The following is a 22,812-nucleotide window of genomic DNA, read 5'->3' as shown; positions in this document are numbered from 1 at the left end:
GGGAAATATTGAGGGAGTTTTGTGGACAGATATAAAATGAAAAAAAAAAAAAAAGTTTGGCATTTAATTTATGCAAAAAATAAAGTGTAAATATTAAATTTCGCAACATTGCTGTAAGATTTTATTTCATATCTCGAAATTATTCCTAGTTCAGCAGCTCCTCTGATATGCTAATAATGCATTTTGGAAGAAGAAAATATTTTAATATCTAAATTAAAGTCACTTTGAATATCTATCTAATCTCTAAGTGATAGATAATTAATAAAACTTTTATGCCTGTCAAAATATGACAACAGGAGCAGTGGCACAACTAGAAAATAGTTTTAGTGTGGTACAAATTGAAAAAAAATCTCTTTTAATAAGAGGGGTCCGAGGGTTCTCCCCGGAAAATTTTTGAAACATATAGTTCGAAAAACGCAATTTTAGACGGTCTTTGTGGTGTTATGGAGAAAAAAAGGTTCAAGTGGCTCCGTGAAAATTTATAGAAGTTGAAGCCTTAAAACGTGATTTTATGCCATATTTATTGACGTTAGAAAAAGGGATGGAACTCTGGGACTCTGCCCGATCGTTATTATTTTTTGAAAAATAGATGGAAATCAATTCCTTTTCTCCCCTATAATTATTCGAATTTGAACTTCCAAAAACGCAATTGCAGACAATTTTGAAGATTTTTACAGGAAGGGAATTCTGTAGCTCCCCCCCCCCCCCGGAAATTTTTTAGAATTAAAGTTCTAAAAACCTAAGAAGAATTTCATGATGTTAGAAGAAGTGATTCAGAGGCTATTCTAACTCAAATTTTTGGTAAGTCATGTTTCAAAAACCTCTTGATGATATTTAAGGAAGAAGGTTCCGAGGCCCTTGTCCGAATATTTTCTGAAATTGAAGTCTTAAAAACGTGATTGTAAAGCCATATTTGGTAACATTAGGGCCGGCAATCTTTCGAAATTAAAGCTCTAAAAACGCAATTTTAAGTGATTTTCAAACAGAGTTTCATGCGCTGTTGTCGGGAGCTTTCGCAAAATTTTGTGAAATTGAAGATCAGGAAACGAAATTTGAGATGCTCCGTAATGCTATTGGCGGGGGGGGGGGAGATTCAGCCGAGTAGCATTTTGAAAACTTTCTCATTTTCAGGCGAACTAGAAAAAAGAAAAATATTAAGGAAAAAAGAAAAGAAATTGGAGTGAGGGGGGGGAGTAGATGACCAATCAGCTGAAATTATTGAGAATTTTTAACTCCAAGATTTTTTTCTAAAATAAATTAAAGTTTTACCCCAACATCATTATTTTTTCCTTATTCTTCTTCTTCTTCATCAGCACAACAGCCTGGTGCAGCCCAAGGCTTTCTCCGTCTGCTTCCTCCAGGTGGTACGACACGTTGCCAGATTTCTCCACATGTTCACTCCCAAAATTTTTAGGTCCTTCTCAACACTATACAGCCACCTTGTTGTTGGTCTTCCCCTTCTCCTTGTACCCTCAATCTTCGAAAAAGTTAGCTTTTTAACTGGGTCCAGATCTGCATGCCTAAATACGTGCCCCAGCCATCTGATTCCATTGCCTTTAATTACTCTTAAGATGTTGGGTACATTTCAAAGTTATATAAACTTCTCCAAGCATCATTTTCTTTTACTGCTCCAAAAATTGACCGAAGGATCTTTCTTTCAAAAATGAGAAGTCTGTTTTCCTTTGTTTTATTAATTGCCCATGTCTCACTACCATATAAAATGATCGGTCTTATGAGGGATTTGTATAGGTTTATTTTTGTATTAATGGGAAGGAGCTTAGATTTTAATTGGCTCTTAGCAGCATCTATCTGCCATCAAAATTCGATTTCCAATTTCAACTTTAAACTCATTCTTACTGGTAATAAGCGTACCCAAGTATTTAAACTGGGTGACTCCTTCAAAAGTATAGTTTCCAATATTAAGCGACTGCACATCATGTATTCTACTGCTCGCAACCAAAAACTTAGTTTTTTCCTCGTTTACAGCCAAGCCCAACTCCCTGGTAGCGCTCTCAAGGGCAACAAATGCCTCAACCACATCCTGTTTTCTTCGCCCAACGATGTCTATATCGTCCGCGTATGCCAATATCTGTATAGTTCTCTGCAGGATTGTGCCTCTAGTGTTGATACCTGAATCTCGCATAACCTTTTCAAGGGCTAAATTGAACAAAATGCAAGACAGAGAGTCTCCTTGTCTAAGGCCTCTCTCTGTATAGAAAACCTCCGATACTTCAGACATGGTCTTAATTCTGCATTTTACGCTTCGCAAAGTCATTTTGACAAGATTGATAAGCTTAGGAGGGATTCCGAATTCGTACATCGCTTCGAACAATTTATTCCTGTTGATACAATCATATGCTGCCTTGAAGTCAATGAACAGATGGTTGGTATCAATTCCGTACTCTTTGGTCTTTTCCAGGATTTGTCTTATAGAGTGAATTTGGTCTATGGTAGACTTCCCCTCCAGGAAGCCACATTGATAGTTTCCTACAATTTTTGAAACATACGGAAGAAGTCTACGAAATAGGATGTTGGAAAAAATCTTAAAAGCCACATTCAGAAGTGTGATACCACGGTAGTTGCGACAGTTCAGCATGTCTCCTTTTTTGTGGATGGTGAAAATTGAACTCTCTTCCCATTCAATGGGCATCTGTTCCTGGTTCCACACATCACTAATGAACTTTAAAAGCTCATTGTTCAACTCCGGTGCAATGACAATAAATAGTTTGGCTTTAATACCATCTGGGCCAGGGGCCCTGTTTCTATTAAGATTTTTTAAGGTATACTCCAATTCAAGGTAGGTACAGGCATATCTTGTGTTTGTCTAAGAGTACTAGGTACTTCAATGGTAACAATTTCATCAACCGGGCTGTCATTACCGAACAGCACCTCTTTAAAATGCTCTCTCCATCTAATCATTGTTTCTGTATTGTTACATGTCAATTCACCATTTCTCTTTCTGATAGTTGTAGTTCTAGAGTTAAAATCTTTCCTAATATCATTAACCAATTGATAAAATTTTCGTGCTTCTCTCTGGGTTTTCATATTCTCTATATCTTTGTATTTGTTTTCCATTAAGATTCTTTTCTTTTACTTAAGCATCCTTTTTTCTTCCCATCTCAACTCCCTATATAATTCAGCTGAATTTCTAGTAGAGTGTCTTCCAATCATAACCCTGTAAGCTTGGTTTTTCCTATTAGTCAGTTCTTCACACTCCTCATCATACCAGCCATTTTCCCTTTTATTTTTTCCTTATTAAAATCACTTTGTTTTCTGAAGATGCGTCCCCCCCCCTTCCCCCCAATAGTAAATATTTTTAAGAAACATTCAACTCAGCATTCTGGAGGAGAAGGAGAACGGGGCTGTGTGCAACCTGAGGGGTGCCCTTTGAACCCCCCCCCCCCTGGTTGCTTCACGGAACAGGAAGGTACTGATTATATTTCTAAATTGAAGGATAATATTGTAGAGGATATTCCACCATAAAATCTGAAACTGAAACTTGCTGGTAAAACGAATAATTGTAAAGTACAAATGGTTGAAAAGGCATTTAATTTAATATCTAAAATAAGCACATTGTCCAAAGCCTTTTTTTTTTTTAAATTTAATACACAAATAGGTAAAGAAAAATGGGGTGGGGTAATTGAGTAATTATGGTCAAGTCGTTACTTTTCGGATCTAAAAAATCTAAATTATTGTCTACAATATATGCTTATTACGCACAAGTAAATAATATGCAAATCTGCTTACCGTATTTTTTAATGTATGATAACATGATGCAGTGAAATTACCACGAACAATAGTTAAAAATCACAAAAATACCATATTGCACGAATTATAATAGAACATATTCATAGCAAGAACCAAAGTGGAGAATAGCAAATTTATTGCGCTGCTTCGTATGCTCAACCTTGTGAAATTATAGACATGTTGAAATAACATTCATGGCACCACATATGAAGAAAAATGCAAATTAATTAGCATCACGTTTTTTCAGTTGAAAAGATAACGCTTTTGAATAGCACATTCAGACACAACAAGGCAATCATTTTTCTTTATAAAGGGTGTCCCAAAATTAACGCAAGATTTGAATTTGACACCATTTTTTCCATAAATTGTTGGCAGCCATGAAAAAAGAACAATTTGACAGTTGAGAGTTTAGGGTTAGTAAAAATGGGGTGTTATTGTACCATACAGCTAGAGAGAGTGAAACATTTCAATTACTGCATAAGGCATTTCCTAGTCGCGTACTCTCTCATTTCGGTCATCAGAATTGGCACACTAGATCGTGTGATTTAACATTTTTAAATTTCTTCTTATGGGGTTATTTGAATTCAAAGATCTATGTCAACAAGCCCACAACCACCCGTGCATTACCGTGTTGCGATACCGAGCGCCAATAACAGTAACTGCTTGACCAGCCTCAACATTCATTATTTTTGAAACAATTCGCAACTCCAACGAACTATAGGGGGCACTGAAGTCACTGTCTAATGGCGGACTTAAAAACCAAAACAAACGCACATGGTAACGAAGAAAATGCTAAAAGTGTTGTGATTTTTGTTCGTACGTATGATTTTTTCGCTTTATTCTTTTTAAATTAATTTTCAAAGTCTTGTGGATATTCTGGCCCACGTAGAAAGAAATGAGAATTCAAGAAGCATTACTAAACGTCAAAGATTAATGCAAACTACGTAGTTCGTAGTTCTACGCAGCTATTTCCACGATGTTGAATTCGATATTTATCAATTCTTGATAAAACTAAATAATAATTGTGGCCTGACAAGAATAACAATTAATGCTAGAAAATTTAATATCTTAATATATAAAAATGGAGTTTGGTAAATTTGTTCCCTAAGATCTCAGAAACTACCCGACAGATTTGGCTGAAACTTTCACCGTTTGTTCAGTTTGGTACTCGGAAGGTTTATAGACCAGTTCGAAAAAAATCCGACTGATAGTTCCCTTTTTATTCTAATTTTAGTCCCAATTTTCGCATAAATGCCCCAATATGGGGGTGGAAAAAAACGTGCACATATTAACATTATATGTCCATCGAAAGCGCCAATTTTTCTGCTGAAGATAGCATCTGTTCGAAGTTTCTAAGTTGTATAAAAAACGAGTTATGAGCTTTTTTGTTCCCTGTTCGAAGGCTTTCATCAACCCAAGTCATTATTTAATGTGTCATCTCAACTCCCAAGCATTGTTGTATTGTTGAATATTTTTGCGTTTCGTCTGACTTTTTGAGGCTTTTCTCAAGTCAAATCTTAAAGTAACGTTTTTCCACATGATTGGCTAAAAGTAAATGGATTTGGCTGATCATTTTACTTTTAAACGGAACTTATGTAGTTAATGGTTTATTATTATTATTTATGCTGATTCGACACTTGCTCACTACATCCAACCAACCAGCAGAAATATCGCCAGAATTTGTTCAGAAAGATTTCAGTAGCTGATGCATTTGGCAGTTTTTTCCACTGTCGCAGTTTTTGAGCCCAAAGACTACGTAATAATGTTTCTCAGCTTCAGAACTTCATATTTCGGAAATTCTTCAAATTTGTATTTGCTTAAATGTCGTGCTTTCGTTTCTAATTGGATATTATTTTGTTCTTTATACTTATTGCTATTTTAGTGTAATGAGTAAGGAAGAAGCTCGATTTTTAATCACCTCAAAAAGGTTTGTTTTAAATTCTTTCGCTTAAAACAGAAAACAAGGGCAAGTAACGATTGTTTCTCATAATTATTACTGACCCAGGCAACGCCGGGTATTTTTGCTAGTGACATTACAAATTGTTATCGAAAGAAGATGATACTTTTTTGCCTTGCTTGGCTAGCGCTTATTGTTTTCCATTTGTAGCCGAGTTATTTCTCTCGAATTCCCGAATCGGTTAATTTAAAAATTTTCTGTTTCGATTCTTCTAATTTCTGAGTTACGATTTAATTGTGTCATGTTATGCAAATCATCAACAAAATTCTCACGGATATATGGTGGTAGTTTTCTTTTCAGTTGATTGACCATTATTTCTTTTCACTTATCGAATTCTGTAATCTTACTACCATTTTATTCCACTCATGATAAAAATTAAAAATGGTTTAATTAAAAACGCGAAATCTCGCCAAGACTACTTTCCTCGCACTATACTAAGACTATAACCCTAAACAAATTTGGCGAAACCTTTCAGCTGAGAATAAAAGGAATAAAGTAAATTCTTTCTCGGTGAAACATTTTTCATTTCGTTCTACGATAATATATTCAAGTAAATATTTTGCATACTGTCCATTCCAACTAAATGCTGCTGTAAAATATGGTAAGTTTCATTAATTTAAGATTAAAAAAAAACCCATATTCTTACAAATTCATACAAAACAATAAAAATTTTTACCTTGTATAACGTTATCCAAGTTTGTTAATCCAGAATTTTCGCTTTCACCAATTATTAAGGAAATAATGAAAACTAACATTATTTTGAGAAGCTCGAGAATACTACTAAGGGACGAATTAATTTCTGTAGCTGAAAGCAAACTAAGACACATCGATTGCGTTAATAAATACTCAGAACAAACTGCCTGTGTTTACGTCAACAGACACACGTGGAACGCAACGTGGCAATGTTTTAGTTTCATTTGCAGTTTTGTAAATCACCGCAAGGTAGCGTATTCGAGCGCTGGAGTTCCGAATTGTTCAATAATGAAAGCGCGTTATTGTATCGTATAACGCTCCGTTTTTGATTACCCTAAACTCTCAGCTGTCAAATTGTTCTTTTTTTCAGGGTTGCCAACCATTTATTGCAAAAATGGCGGCTAATTCAAATCTTGCGTTAATTTTGGGACATCCTTTAGATAGGCAGTTTAGAGGATTGCTTGTTTTGATGAGCAGTATAATTTCAGCGGTACTTTTATAGAAAAATGAAAAGTTCAATTTTATTTTTTCCCTCTCATTTGGAGCATTTTTGATTTGTAGAGCCCGGCGCCTTTTTAACTCTGGCGCCGTCGTGCGCCGCACGACCTTGCACATAGGGACGGCGCGGCCCTGTCATGACGTTTAATTGTAAAAAAATGACGTTTGACCATTTTCGCTGTTTTGTATTGGTGTGTACTTCCCATATCTTTGCTCCTATATTCTTCTTCCGAGAGGGAGGTTCTTTAAATAAGATATAACAAGTACTAGTCACTCTAAGAAAATACTTTCATACTATTTACTGCGCCCTCACACTCTCTTTCCGTTTATATTTACCACTATTGATCCACATTAAACCACGCAAGCTTTCTGCCAGCGTCCGCACTGAGTTTTTTTTTTTTTTTTTTTTTTTTGGACTTTTTTAATAATTTTTCCTTTTTTTCACAAAAATTAATTTTAGCCTTTACTTAGTCAGTTTAGCGCCCCTAAAATCTGTCGCCCGGGGCACGAGCCCCGTCTGCCCCCTCTAGTTACGTCCCTGGGGGTGGAGGGAGAAGGAAATAGCATCAAAATATAAGTATGAGATCTACTAATTTTATCACTTTTTGCTGAAATTTCAGTTAAAACTTAATGAAAAGTTGAAAAAATTCAATTCTTAAATTTTTCCGAATCAGAAATAAACTTCTTCGGAAAAAAACGTTTCCCCCCCCCCCCCCCCCCCGCTTTTTCCCAAATTTTCCAGTTTTTTTTTTTTTTTTTTTTTTTTTTTCGGTCTGTTTTCATTTCTAGTCACAACAGAAACGTTCACTTTTCTTAGCAATCTTAAAAAAAAATAAATTCTTAACAGCTGCCACTTCAAGCGATAAATGATTGAAAACATAAAAACGTTTTTAAGTAATCAGGCCATGAACTAATCATTTTCAGATTTTGTCAGTCGTTTTTGCGAAAATGATTCCTTTAAAAACGCCTTGGATGTCTAAAACATGGTATATCATATCCCAACTGACAAGTTCCGATAAATGGGAAGATATCGATGACCTCTCTGTCTTATTCTTTCCCCCTCGGACTCCTGTCTGCTTTTTTATCGAAGACCTTGCGACTAAAATTCAAGTAGTTCTGAAAGAAGGATATGTGACCCGTGAGACATGGTCATTAGCAGCGTAATCTGTTTTTATTATTTTTTTTAAATATTCAGCTGTCTGTGAAACGAGATGCCATTTCTTTCAACATGGACCGACATGTTTGAAGAAAACCGACAAAATCCAGGCTGTCGCGGTTAATCATTTACATTTTGTTCGCTTCTGTGCAGAAAATATATTTCAAGTGCATCAACTTCTACTTTAACTTGATAATTTTTAGGTTTAATTTCAATAAATTAAATAAAAGAACATATTAAAACTGAAATATCTACACTTATGTTATTTTTTATTTGATAAACAAAGTGGGGAACAAGAGCATTACGGCACAATATTTGATACGTCAAATTCGCTTGAACTTTATTGAAATTTAAAGTGTATTAAAAAGTAGCCAAGGCACAAATTAATATCAATAAAAACAGCTTTATAAAGGGATAATGTTTTCGAAAATCGAATTAAACAAAATTGTCATTAAAAATTGCAGTGTTTACTTTGAAAAGTAGTTATTTGTATCACAAATACAAATGTGACGCCCAGCAACTTGCTCTGAGCGAAGCTAGGCTGGTCCTAGTCAGTTTAATAGTTCCCTAATGCAGATCAATGACCCTCTTAAAGATATATGCCCCTCTACTTATCCCGATTGCTGTTAGACGATTGTTCTAAGAGGACAAAAAAAAAAAAAAAAAAAAAAATATGCCAGGGCTTTAAACTTCCAGCAATGCAGCATAGAACATAGCAAGTAACAAAGTCAATAGAGCATTGAGACTATTGATTGGTTTAATCAGTAAGTCTATTTCACATAATACTAAGGAGGTTCTTTTATACAGAAGTCTGTAAGACCTAATTTGGAGTATGTTCAGTCATGGTCTCCTTATCTTAAAAATGACATTTATTGTCCGGTCAATTTAGACATAAAAATAGTGACCAAATAACAAAAATTCCGGGAAAGCTAAATTTTTGTAGGGACCTTGGGCTTACTATTACAAATAAAGTGCCAAAAGTCCCCATCGATCCCATGTGAGCTAAACAAGTTATTCGGGGTCAAAGGTCAAAATTTTAGTTTTTTTTTTTTTTCCACTCGAAAACGGTTAGTTTTATCGAAAAGTACCTCAGACCAAAGTTGTAGATCTCAAAATCTTAATATCTAAAAATGGAGTTTGGTAAATTTGTTCCCTAAGATCTCAGAAACTACCCGGCAGATTTGGCTGAAACTTTCACTGTTTGTTCTTTTTGGTACTGGGGAGGTTTGTAGACCAGTTCGAAAAAGATCCGATTGTTAGTTCCTTTTTTATTCTAATATGTCCAAATTTTCGCATAAATGCCCCAATATGACGGTGAAAAAATACGTGCACATATTAAAATTATGTGTCCATCGAAAGCGCTTATTTTTCTGCTGAAGATGGCATCTGTTAGAAAGTTCTAAGCTGTATGAAAAACGAGATATGAGCTTTTTTTGTTCCATGTTCGAAGGCTCTCCTCAACCTAATTCATTATTTAGTGTATCATCTCAACTCTCAGTTGATAGCTAGAATTTTTGCGTTTCGTGTGACTGTTCGAGGCTTTTCTCAAGTCAAATCTTAAAGTAACGTTTTTTCACAAGATTGGCTGATAATAAATGGATTTGGCTGATTATTTTCCATTTAAATGGAACTTTAATGAAATTATTGTTATATTTTTATTATTTGTGCGATCAGACTCATGATCCAATCTACCAGTAGAAATCTCGCCAAACTCTTTGCAAAGATTTCAGTAGCTTATGCGAATACATTTGTGCAATTTTTTCAACTGCCGCTGTTAACAAAATATCGCCATTAAAGGCATCTTTAAAAACTTTTTTCAAGATGTAAAAATAATCCACCATAAACTAAATAAGGCAAATCCATTAAAGAGCACAAAAACATCCATAAATTTTTCTTTTTTGCACATTTTCAAACAATCGCCAAATTTTTACTACTCATTTTGGAAACATTTTGGATGAAAATGTTTAGCTCCATGTTATGGTGACTAGAAGTATCTTAGGATTTGGCGACAATACCTTTTTGACGAAAATTAGTAACAGACCGTTTTTACAATTTTTTGTTAGCCGGCCGAAGACATGGATTTTAGCTGTATTAATGAAGATTTTTTACTATTAATTTTAATGTAATGGAGATTTTTAGATGAGCCGTTATCGTTATTTCAGAATGGTTGATGCTGATGTTGATTTTGAGGGACTGACGTCGATATTCTAAGATGACGTTTCGAGAATTCATTGAAAAGGGAATTTTTTGAAGCTATTATGCTAATTCTGTTGGGGTTAAAAAAAGGGTGTCTTCCCAGTTTAACCGACATTTCGTCCCCCCCCCCCCGTTTTCTTATTTAATCATACCCTTTTCATACATTAAAATATTAAAGGCGGGAGGAAGTTTGAAATGTCGGCAAAACTGGGGATAAACCAAAAACAGAATGTTGATGTTATTTTGAAAATTTTTCTTATTCCGAAGGGAGGGGGGGGGGGTGACTACTTTCCTTATTCAGATACATATTTTTAGAGGGACTGTTAACGATATTTTAAAACTGAAACCCTCATTCTAACTCAAATCTGAACGTTTTTTTCCACTTCATAAGTATTCAGGGTTTTGAACGTTTTATGTGTTTAAAAGTATAGTAGCTTAGTCTTATTTAAAAATACTTGACACCCGTATTGTTTTTTCATAATATGCAGCAATATTGAAAATTATTTTAATGCCGCCTGGATTGGTATAAATTCAACGCTGAATGGGACACTCAAATTGATATCAACCTTGCCAAAAAATGTAATTATTTTCTTGCACGTTCTGTTGATATTTTCAAAATTTATGGAACTCGCTTCTTCGTAATAGCTTATGCGAATACATTTGTGCTTTTTTTTTCAACTGTCGCTGTTTTTGAAGCCAATGTTTCTCAGCTTTCACCATGTAAACAAAATATCGCCATAAAAAGAATCTTTAAAACTTTTTTCAAGATGTAAAATAATCCACCATAAACTAAATTAGGCAAATCCATTAAAGAGCACAAAAAACTTCCATAAATTTTTCTTTTTTGCACATTTTCAAACAATCGCCAAATTTTACTACTCATTTTGGAAACATTTTTGGATGAAAATGTTTAGCTCCATGTTATGGTGACTAGAAGTGTCTCAGGATTTGGCGAAAATATCTTTTTGACGAAAATTAGTAACAGACCGTTTTACAATTTTTGTTAGCCGGCCGAAGGACATGGATTTTCAGCTGTATTAATGAAGATTTTTACTATTAATTTTAATGTAATGGAATGATAATAATATTATAATAATATAATGATAATCTATATATATATATATATATATATATATATATATATATATAAATGAATGTTGGTAAATTTGTTCCCTAAGATCTCAGAAACTACCCGGTAGATTTGGCTGAAACTTTCACCGTTTGTTCTTTTTTGGTACTGAGGAGGTTTGTAGATCAGTTCGAAAAAAAATCCGATTGATAGTTCCTTTTTTTATTCTAATTTGTCCAAATTTTCGCATAAATGCCCCAATATGACGGTGAAAAAATACGTGCACATATTAAAATTATGTGTCCATCGAAAAGCGCTTATTTTTCTGCTGAAGATGGCATCTGTTACAAAGTTCTAAGTTGTATGAAAAAACGAGTTATGGGCTTTTTTTTGTTTCCATGTTCGAAGGCTTTCCTCAACCCAATTCATTATTTAGTGTATCATCTCAACTCCCAGTTCATAGTTGGAATTGTTGAATGTTTTTTGTGTTTCGTCTAACTGAGACTTTTCTCAAGTCAAATCTTAAAGTAACGTTTTTTTCTTTTTTTCCCCAAGATTGGCTGAAAATAACTAGATTTGGTTGATTATTTTTCCATTTAAAACGGAACTTTAGTGGAACTAATGTTTTTTTTTTAATTATTTGTGCTGATCGGATTTTTTAATCATTATCCAATCTAAACAGCAGAAACCTCGCCAAAATTTTATGCAGAAAGATTTCAGTAGCGAATGCATTTGGCAGTTTTTTTCAACTGTCGCGGTTTTTGAAGTCAAAAGACTACGTAATAATGTTTGTCAGCTTTCACCATGTAAACAAAATATCGTCAATCAAAGAATATTTAAAAAACATTTTTTACTGTAAAATAATCCAGCAACTAAATTATGTAAATCCATAAACAGCATAAAAAACTTCCATTAATGTGACTTTGTGCACAAATTCAAACCATCGCCAAATTTTACTAGGTATTTTGGAAACATTTCGGTTGAAATTGTTTAGCGCCATTTTATGGTGGACCAAAAAGTATCTTAGCATATGGCGACAATATCTCTTTAACAAAAAATTAGGGGGATATTTCGATAATTGGGAATTTGGCGCGGTCGTCTCATTTTTGGCGTAAATAATTTTATTTTGGTAACCCTGCTGATTAAAGTAACCCTATGTGAATAGATATTTCCGATCTCTTTGTTTTGATTTGCAAAGAAAAATACCTCTCGCGCAGGCGCTGGAGCCAAAAATTAACGCCAATGAAGAAAGATAGCCAGATTCCCAATTATCGAAATATCCCCAAAATTAGTAAACATACCGTTTTACAAAAGTAAGGAGGGGGAAACATTATCCAAGGTATCCCAAAAACGATTCCCGCAAATTCGGCAACATTTTAAATCTCACCAAAAATCCACAATAATTGAAATTTTCCAAAATAACTAAAGCAAGTTTAAGGGGATCAGGGAGCGCGTGGCTACATTTTTTTTAAACAGTTCGTTCTTCAATAGACATACAGAGAAGGTAAGACTCTATGTAAAAAAAAAATAAGTATTAACTGATAAATCTTTTTAAACATGTGAAGTTTAATTTCATATTTCGGAAATTCTTCAAATTTGTATATGCTTAAATTTTGTGTTTTTCGTTTCTGAATGAATACTATTTTGCTCTTTTTACTTATTGCTACTTTAGTTTTATGAGTAAAGAAGAATCTAGATTTTAAAGCACGTCAAAAAGGTGTGTTTTAAGTTCTTTCACTTAAAACAGAAAACCAAATGCAAGTAACGATTGTTTCTCATAATTATTGCTAACCCAGGCAACGCCGGGTATTTTTGCTAGTTCTCTATAAAAATGGTCCTTATGATTTTTTTTTTCTCTAAGACCAATCATTTCCCAGATATCACGTACTCTCAAAAGACAGCCAGTCACTTACAGAATCAAATCTACTCGCATGGCCTTGAATAACATCTGACTATTCTAGTCCATGTGGCGCCGTACGCGTACCCAGGGGTGGCCTATCCCCCTAAGGGCAAGGACGCACCCCCCCTCAATATCGCGGAGATCCCCCAAAAGCAAGTGCCTCCCCCAAATGAAAAAAATACCCCTCAAAACAGCCCCCTTAAAACATTTCATTGGCGCAGTCTGCGCCATGACCTCCCCCCCCCCCCAATGGGCACCCCTGATGTACCTGCTTCTTTTTTGCGTTAAACGTGCAGTTCGAGTGAATTTTTGGGAAAATGAGGCAGATTCAGATTTAAAAAATGCGTCTATTTCAAATATCCAACACTTAAACAGTTTGGGTACCAATTGTTGTAATCAAAGTCACTAGGCGGTGATTTCGATGACTTCATGTTTTTCTCACTAATCATTCAATCTAGAGCAGCAATGTACAGGATAAGTTAACTTTCATTTGGATTCTACATGGAGTAAATTCTGTGCTTTTATATCGTTTCAGAAATGGCTCTAATCTTACCTGGAAAATTCTCTCATGCTCGTGTCACGAATTCCAGTACAGATATACGCAAGAACTTGAGGCTGAAGTATCCGAAAAATCCCGCCAAAGATGGGAGTAAAGAGTAAGTGCATTTGTTATTTCCTTTAAACGGATTTTCAAATGTTAATGATAAGGGGAAAAATGTTCTGAACTAAACGACAAATGAGCCGGAATTCGCATTTGTCAACATCGATTTTCCGACATCAGTTAAAAAATCTTTTTCAACTAATTGATGGCTTTTTTGGGAATTAAATCTCAATAAAATTTTAAGAAAATAATGAATAGTGAAGAAGATTCCTTATGCTTATGTGATGCATAATTTATACGCATTCAAAAAGGAATATTTTCCTTCTGCTCTATTTTCAAAATATATTCCTAATTTGGATACATGGGTGTAGCCATGATTAATGTTCGACAAGGCCGTATCCAGAAATTTTTTTCGGGAGGGACCCGGATTCGCACATTGCAATAAACACACACACATATACATATAGACACACATACACTCATAAAAATATTCAACATAGAAAAATGTGTATGTTTTTTTTTTTTTTTTTTTTTTTTTTTTTTTTTTTTTTTGTCTCGTTTAAGAATGATTCCACTGTTAGACTGTTGTTATTTTAATTTTAATTTTCTCATTTTTTTATTTACCTTTGTAGTGGTAAGGATAACATGAGAGTGTCCTTTAGAGTCGTGTGTAGTACATCTATAATTTCAAGGGGTCCGGGGGTTTCTCCCCCGAAAAAAATGTTTGAAAAATAGATATAAAAAATCTATATTTTTAAGGCCTTATATGGGGTAATTGAGACTACAAAAAATCTGAAGAAAAATAGGCACACAAAGTCTTTTAAAAGTTATGCACTCTTTTGCATATCAAGATGAATCGAAATAAAATTTGCTTCCTCGACAAATCGTTGACATTAATCGACAGAGAGGAAAAACGAGAGAGGAGAAAAGAGCACATGGTCATTTGCTCATATCGACTTTTAGTGTAGTTTGTTTTTGATCACTTCTCCAGCACTACCCCCCCCCCCCCCTTTCATCAAAATGCCCTACAGTATAAAAATTGTATAAAAATGGTTTGAAAGCAATTGTGTAGAGATATTAAGAACGAAAGAGTAATATTTTGGCCATTTGGACAATTCATACTTTATTTTCTTGATAAAAGACAAAATTGAAGATCTTTTCAAGGAATTTTAAAATCTTAAATAATTTTCAAAGACTCTAGAACAGTTGAAACTATTTAAAGCACTTCATTTGCACTTTTTCAGAAGTTGATTACACAGTCTTACAAAAGGATTATTTGTAAGACACACCCGTTTTAAGTTAAAAATAAAATGTTTACGAAATATTTCTCAAAGCTAATATTTTTTTTTTTTTCAAACACAAAGTGCAATAAATGAAATGGAATAGAGTAAGAGTTTTTTTTTTTTTTTCCTCACGCTTAAATATTAACAGTATGAAGTAGAAGTAAGATAAAAACAAGCTATAAAGAAAGAAACTTCCAAAATACTGAATTCGGTATCAAATAAATGGCAAGACATGGAACATATCAGTCACAAAAATTTATCTTGAAAAAATGTGCTACAAAAAACGCGACAATCATGATTTCTGCATTTTTTACTCAGGATGTATCAAGGAGCTGAATTTCGCACATCTTTGTAACCAGATACTAGCCTAATCGGAAACTAGGGGGTCCAGCCCTTGGGGAGTCTCCTGCTCGAAATCGGTGCAGTGTATGTTTTATAAGAGTTTTAGGAGGAGGAGGAGGGCAGGGGCGTGCACAGGGGGGAGAAGAGACACCTATTGGCCCAGACCCGAGCCTGAAGGGGGCCCAATATTTTTTTAAACTATGCATGGTAATAGGAGTAAAACAATATGGAGGGGGGGGGGGGCGAAAAAGTCGTTTGTGACGGGACCCAAAATTTCCATTGCACGTCCCTGGAGAAGGACAAGTCTACCAAACTGACAAGGGGCCTGCCTTGACCCTGTACGACCCTAAATTGAATTGGGAAATAGAGCAGGAAGGGTTAATTAAAGGTCTAAATTTCAAGTATGCTTTGCAGCTAATGAGAACTAGAATTGCTTCTTCTGTATTTCTTCAAATTTTCACTCATTTTAATAGTTACAAAAATTAAGAATAAAAAAACATGGTTATTTTCCTTCTCTGATAAAAGAAATAAAAACAAAACAAAAAAAAAACTTTCTTCTGTTCTACGGTACAAAAACATTTCGGGTTTCGGGGAGGCATTGGAAACATTTCGGACCCCCCCCCCCCCCCCCTGGATACGGCCCTGATGTTCGGGACGAGCAAGCAGAGGCGCAACGACAGGTCACCCATAACTTCCTTTTAAATATTTGCGTCATAATTTATCATGACATAATAATAAAATTAGAACAGCTTCAATTTAAACTTTAAATATTTGAGTGTGAATACCTAATTTTTAAAAGCGCCCAAAAAAAAAAATAATAATAATAATAAAGTGAAATATATGAAGTTCGAAAGTTTCTTTGATTCAATGACGATATGCATCTTCCAAAATTAACGTCCAGGTTCAAAGAGTATGGTCAAAAACGTAGGGCGAGATACTTTTTTTTTTTTTTGAATTTTGTCTTATTTTTTTCGCTAAAAAATAATTTTAAAAGACATTTAGTCGTTTTCATTTTCGCTGCTGACGTCACAAGTGAACAAGTCGATAGGGTTACCAGAACAAAGTTTCAGAAGATTGCCCAACTTCTCCTATTTTATTTAACTAACAATTCTTGTTCCGCTAACAACTGCTCCCAGTGAAAAATCGCAAAAAGGCGACATCTTGCCAGGAAAGACAACCACGAGCTCAGATTCAAGATGGCGGCTGTCTTCACGTGTGACGTCACATGCTGAAATATTTTGTTTTTGAAATCAAACATTTAAAAACTTTATTAAAAATTAAATGTTAGAAAAATAAAATGCTTTCCAGTTCCATGTGACTTTTTTTTACTTCCTTTTACAAAAAAGGAAGTATTGTATTCGCGAAAAAATTTTCACTCAAAAATCGCCCTTAATTTCCATTTTGCTCACCCCCAAATGAATGTTGAGTTTTTTTTTTCGATTCGACCACATGCGGAAAAGTGCCTAAGAATGTATAGACACGCGAAATATCCATTTTGACCATCACCGAGGTAATTACAACGACTTTTCTCGTGACGTCTGTATGTATGTGCGTATGTGTGTATGTGCGTATGTGCGTATGTATCTCGCATAACTCAAAAATGGTATGTCCTAGAAAGTTGAAATTTGGTACATAGACTCGTAGTGGGGTCTAGTTGTGCACCTCCCCTTTTGGTTGCTTTCGGATGTTCCTAAGGGGGTCTTTTGCACCTTTTTGGGGGGAAATCATTGTTAATTTCGATGTAAACTCAAGTGGCGTTATAATTTGTCGGACACTTAGCGATATATCGCCAGTCTTTTGGTCGCCAAGTTTTGTCGCCAACTTGGCGACAAATTTGGCGGAGTTTTTTTTTTTTTTTTTTGGTTTCAATTTGGCCATTGTTGGTGATATTTAGAGAATAAATATTGAATCACATTAAAATAGCGAATAATGGGGAAATGACATTAAATTGGAGTAAAAGGAAGTCATGTGATGCACACATCAGCTCGTTTTTTTTTGCTTATTCTATTAATTTCAGTAACTAAAAGTTGTATTTTTGACGGAAAGAAACACATTTGTAACAACTTGTACTATACTTTAATTAAATACTAATATAAAATGTGAATCTGAAAATATTGTATTTCCTCATATATTATTCAATGCATTCACTTTTGAAGGTACTGCGTGACGTTCGAGGTGAACAAAATCCGCAAGGCTTGCGAAAGTATCGTTAGAGATGACGTTTCGATCCTTCTCGTCAAAGGCGCTCGACTACGCATAGGTTGCGAAGATGCAGCTATGAGGGGTCACTTGGGCTACAGATGCAATGGTCACGGTGTCGACGGCAAGCCGACGAGATTCACTTTTGTCTCTGATCCTCGATGTCACGGCCGCTGGACAAGGGTGGACACTGCCGAACAATGCACTGGTGGAAAGCCAGATTTTATTTTTGTTTGAAAGCATGACGTGGAAGAAAGTTATCATGTAAAATCCCCCCTCTCCCCATCATGTAAGTGACGTTAGATGCGCATGATTACTCCATACGACTCATCATCAAAAGCTTTAGATGATACAAGCTTGGAACGCTGGTTTAAAACAAAACCATTCTTTGCAAAAAAAAAAATGATATATGACTATGATTAATGACTGAGCAAGGTACCAGACTTTTTTTCTACTTGGAGTTTATATTCCAGGATATAGCGTATTTTCTTGGCGTTTATAACTCTGATAATCTTGACGAAAGCACCTAACTCTTCAGTTTATTCCGTTCCAACTAAAATCGGCAGAAGAATGCAGACAACTGTTTTTAGCATTTAATATGCCAGATTTCAATATTTAAACACGGCAATGAATCTTGAACGAAGTTGGAGATACTTCTAACAATTATCCAATATCATTATCAAAGTTTAAGGTTTTTAAAGTATAAAAATATGCCTAAGTAGCTAAATAAAAGCATTGTGCCTTTTAAATCAGAAAAAAATAGATTAATTGTATTTTCTATAGAATTTTAAAAGAAGTTTATATATTTTTTTTTACAAGCAACACTGTAGAACATAAAAAGCACATTATTAATAAATTAAAACTAAAGTCATTTTACACTATTGAAGGTTTTAAGTTTAAATCTCACTTTTATAACAGGCATAGCTGCCAACCTCAAGATAAAAAAAAATAGGAGCACTTAAGGGAAAAAATAGGAGCAATGAGGGTTAAAATAGGAGCACCAAATCGTGGCCTGTGCTAAACCTTCCTTCTGTACCGTAAGTTTCTATAAGTTCTAAGCACCATTACAATGCGTTTCTGAATTTTTATGTTAGATTTTCAACAAAACTACAACCAAGTATAAGATAAAAATATTTTACATTAAAAAAGCATCATTACGTAGGTACATATTGAAAATTAAAAAAAAAAAAAAAACATGATTACTGTTTGATTTAATAAAACTGCAACCCTTTTTAAAAATATTCCTTTATACATATCCTACATGTATTGAAAATGCATTGCATAAGAACATATTGAAGATTTAAAAAAAAAACACACAATTACTTCTTATACTTGGAAGTAAAGCAACTTCATAGTAAAGGTCAAGACTTGGAAATCGTCTAAGTAGCCAGTGGCCACTATACTCCAAAAACTTAGTGGCCACAACTGTCACCAAGTTTTGAAACACAAACTGGAGGGGAGATGGGGCAGTTTTTACAACTTTCATGAAAAAATTAGATGAATAGGACTTCACACATTTTAAAATAGAGTCATTCAATACTTTTTTTGTACATGGAAAATTCAAGTTGAAATAGATTTCTGATTTATTAAAAAAAATAAATAAACAAATGAGAAGTCAGCAGGAACCTGCATTTTAGATGAAATGGTTTCAGCTTATAACAAAGCCTCCGAGGCAATAAAGATCAAATTCAGATAAAATTTCTCTTTCAAAAAAAAATAATTAAAAAAAAAACATAACTTTTTGCCTTTTGTTATTTTTAATAGTTTGCATTGAGACAAACAACTAATTCTGTTTTCGGAAACTTAGGCTATTAATAGTCTTGTCTACTTCCATGTTGCAAATGACCAAACATGGCAACAATGCAAAAAAATTAAGATGATAGATTTTTGAATTTGTTGCATTAAAAGTAATTATAAATAATTAATAATCCTTAAAAAAACTAAAATTTAGATGAAATAGACAGTTTTTAGCACATTAGCATCCAAACCAATCAGGATAACATAATATTCTGAAGAAAAAATTTTTTCATTTTTCAAGAAAAAAAATTAAGAATTTTCCGAAAAAAAAAAAGAAAAGAAAAGAAGCTCATTTCGCATTACTTTCAATAGTTTGCATTGCAATAAACATCTAATTCCGATTTCGAAAACTTGGCTACTTTAAGAGTTTTGTGTACTTAAATCTCGCAAATGACCAAATATGGCGACTAAGTCAAAAATTCAGATATAAAATTTTGAATTTGTTGCATGAAAATAATTTGAAAATAAAAAATCCCCATGAAACTACAATTTAATTGAGAATCTTTAGCACATTCGTGTCCAAAGCAATAGGGATGAGATGAAATTTTAAATAGTATACTTGTTTTCATTTCTCAATAAAATTATTAAAAATAACCAAAAAAAAAAAAAACATTTGCAGCACATTTTGCTGATTTTCATTAGTTTGCAGTTAAAAGAAACCCCCAATTCTGCTTTGTCTTTGAAAACGAAAGCACTTAAGCATCGTCTACTTCCATCTTCTGAATGACCAAACATGGCGGCTACGTTTTGCACGTAGCTGAAATGCTCAATGAAAAAACGATGTTCTCCGATCGATTAGCGCTCCCACTCAGTGTTTATCTTGACACTAATGCTTCCAGGGCATAAAATTGCCTCTTCTTCTGTTGAGTTTGTGCACAATTCCTACCTTCCAGGATAGAGAAATTTCTTCTTTTTCCTCAGAAATCGAAAAGTGTACAAGCAAAGTCAAAAAACGGAGTTTTTTGGAATAAATCGGATTTTCGGAGTACGCAATAAAAATCGGAGAAACTCCGGGAAAAACGGAGCACTTGGCAGCTATGAACAGGGAATGAGGGCAAAGTGAAATAGTTGAGCTGACTTACTTTTTTCAAAATGAACAAATTGGAAATTTGTTTTAAAAATTACGGTACAGAAAGAAAGAACAATGTATTTTATAAAACTTGCAATTGACAAACATTGTTTTTTATTTTTGGTAATAAATTTGTACCTTCATAAAAAAGGGAAAAATGATCACTCGTTTTTTCATGGGGCAAAGCGAAAAATAAATACTTTTCCAATAAAATAGTTTGTTTTTTTTTTTGTTATTAAAAATATTTTTGATCAAATGAATGAATGAGAAAGGAAAAGAATGAATAGTAATGATCCGATAAAGAAATAAATGACTAAAATATTTAATATGCATATGAGAAAAATAAATAAGTGAATAAAATAGTGAAAGAATGAATACATAAGTGAATTATTAAACAATGGAATGTAATAAATTAACAAATGCATAGGTAAGTTCTTCAATAAATGATTGAATTAGTAAAGAAAAATGAAGTCAAAGGTTGTAAACTCAATGCAAATCACACCGAAAAATAGCCAAATTCACTCCATTAATTTCTCAAAGCTACAGAAGGGGGGTCAATTGCCCCTCCTGACCCCTCTAAATGATGGGCTTGACTAATTTTACAAAATATTTAAAATAAGAACAAGCTTAATATTAAATAAATATTGCACTGAATTTTAATAGGTATCGATTCATATTAAAACTTTATCATTTTTTAATAACAAAAAAAGGGAAAAAAGTTTATTTACCATAAAATTTAACAATGTAAGTTTCAATTTTTGAAAATTGCTTGGATTATTACATGTTTTGACCTTTTGGGATAACTTTTTCGTAACGGGAATAGACAAGTGCTACGACATGGTTAAAATATTACCAGATAGGTGGCACAAAAAATAGAAAGAGTAAATATTCCACCATTTCACTGCGCCCTACATTCCCCTAAGTGTGATATATATTCTCTAAACATTGCAATACTGCATGACTAAATGCTTTTTCCTTTGCACTATCTAGTCAGATATTTCTGATTAAAGTAAAACAAAATTCATGAATATTGGATTTTCATACATTGTTTTATGCAAATAAAAATTGTGTTATTTTCAACAGAATGTTATGATAAAAATTTACAACTGCACTTAAGATTGTGATACTTAGTCAACTTCTAAATATATTTTTTTAAATTGCATTTTATACTGTATGCTATATATATTTTTATAAATATGCTTTTCTAAAAAAAAAGATTGATTTATCAAATGTTAGCAAACTGCACTAATAAAATTCTGCATTTCAGTTAGATCATTTGAAATAAATCTTACATTTATGACCAGAATTATAATTAAATACATTCAAGAAACAAACCCCAATTTTCAATGAAAAAAACTTCCTTATTTCCAACTCATGATGGAAAATCTTATTAAAGTTTTAAAACTAAATGTTTCAAATTTTAAAATATATCCCAATGATTTTTTTTTTTGAAGTTAAAACACAATTAAATTCAAATAAAAATGAAGCTCTTCACAGAAAATAAATCTATGAATTTCTATGTTTCCATAATAAAAATACATTTTTTTTTTTTTTTTTTGTACTTATATGTTATTCAGCATCAACATGTAGCATTTTTATTTTACAAGTTCTCATTTTATCCAATGGTATGTAAGGTGTCTAAATAAAATGTTTATAAAATGTTTTGTATGAGGCAATTGTGATATACTAAGTAAAAAACTACTGACACACAAGTAAAACATGTATTTTTAAGAACAGAATACACATATATGCAAAACATTTAAAGGCACTGTACATGAAATTAAAACAAAAATTTAAATACATTATAAAAGAAATAAGTATGAACATGTGTATAAATATACTTTTCACACAAATTATGAGCAACCTACTAAGCAATTTAAAAATAGTAAGGTTTGCATCTGTGTAACGAAAATATTTATGCAAATATATGAAGCTAAAATTTTTGCATGAAATGTTTAAATATGGACATTTTACAAACTGTGCAAAACACTTCATTTTGTAGCTGGCAAAACTAAACAATACAAACCGAATTAAAACTTTAAAATATTTTTAAAATAATATAGATACATACATGTACATTTTTATACATTAATTGCAAAAATAAGTAATTTACAAAAATGAAATTCAAATACTTTTACGCAAACTTTTTCCATTTCTTAGATAAATCAGTTTAGATAGCGGAAAAATCATGTTGCTTAAAGTGAACTACTCATTTATTATTATGCAAATGAGGTACTCATTATTTTGTCATGAAAATACAATATTTATTGAAATGTACAAAAAAACTAAACTGTGTAAGGCTTCA

The 22,812-nt window shown here is 33.3% G+C and overlaps 1 protein-coding gene across 1 annotated transcript in view; it reads left to right on the top strand.

The window, feature by feature from the left end:
- The window catches only part of LOC129233671 (somatomedin-B and thrombospondin type-1 domain-containing protein-like), a 34,368-nt gene extending 12,244 nt beyond the window's left edge, over positions 1-22,124 (top strand). Inside the window, exons 2-4 of the mRNA XM_054867647.1 lie at positions 13,752-13,872; positions 17,599-18,559; positions 20,484-22,124. Of these exons, the coding sequence (XP_054723622.1) occupies positions 13,752-13,872; positions 17,599-17,878 (401 nt within the window). The 3' untranslated portion in view covers positions 17,879-18,559; positions 20,484-22,124. The remainder of the gene's footprint in view (positions 1-13,751; positions 13,873-17,598; positions 18,560-20,483) is intronic.
- Positions 22,125-22,812: the final 688 nt, after the last annotated feature.

Source organism: Uloborus diversus, chromosome 1, assembly GCF_026930045.1.
Source record: "Uloborus diversus isolate 005 chromosome 1, Udiv.v.3.1, whole genome shotgun sequence".
Lineage (NCBI taxonomy): Eukaryota > Metazoa > Arthropoda > Arachnida > Araneae > Uloboridae > Uloborus > Uloborus diversus.
The sequence above is the reverse complement of the archived record's forward strand: the minus strand, read 5'-3'. Positions and strand labels throughout refer to the sequence as shown.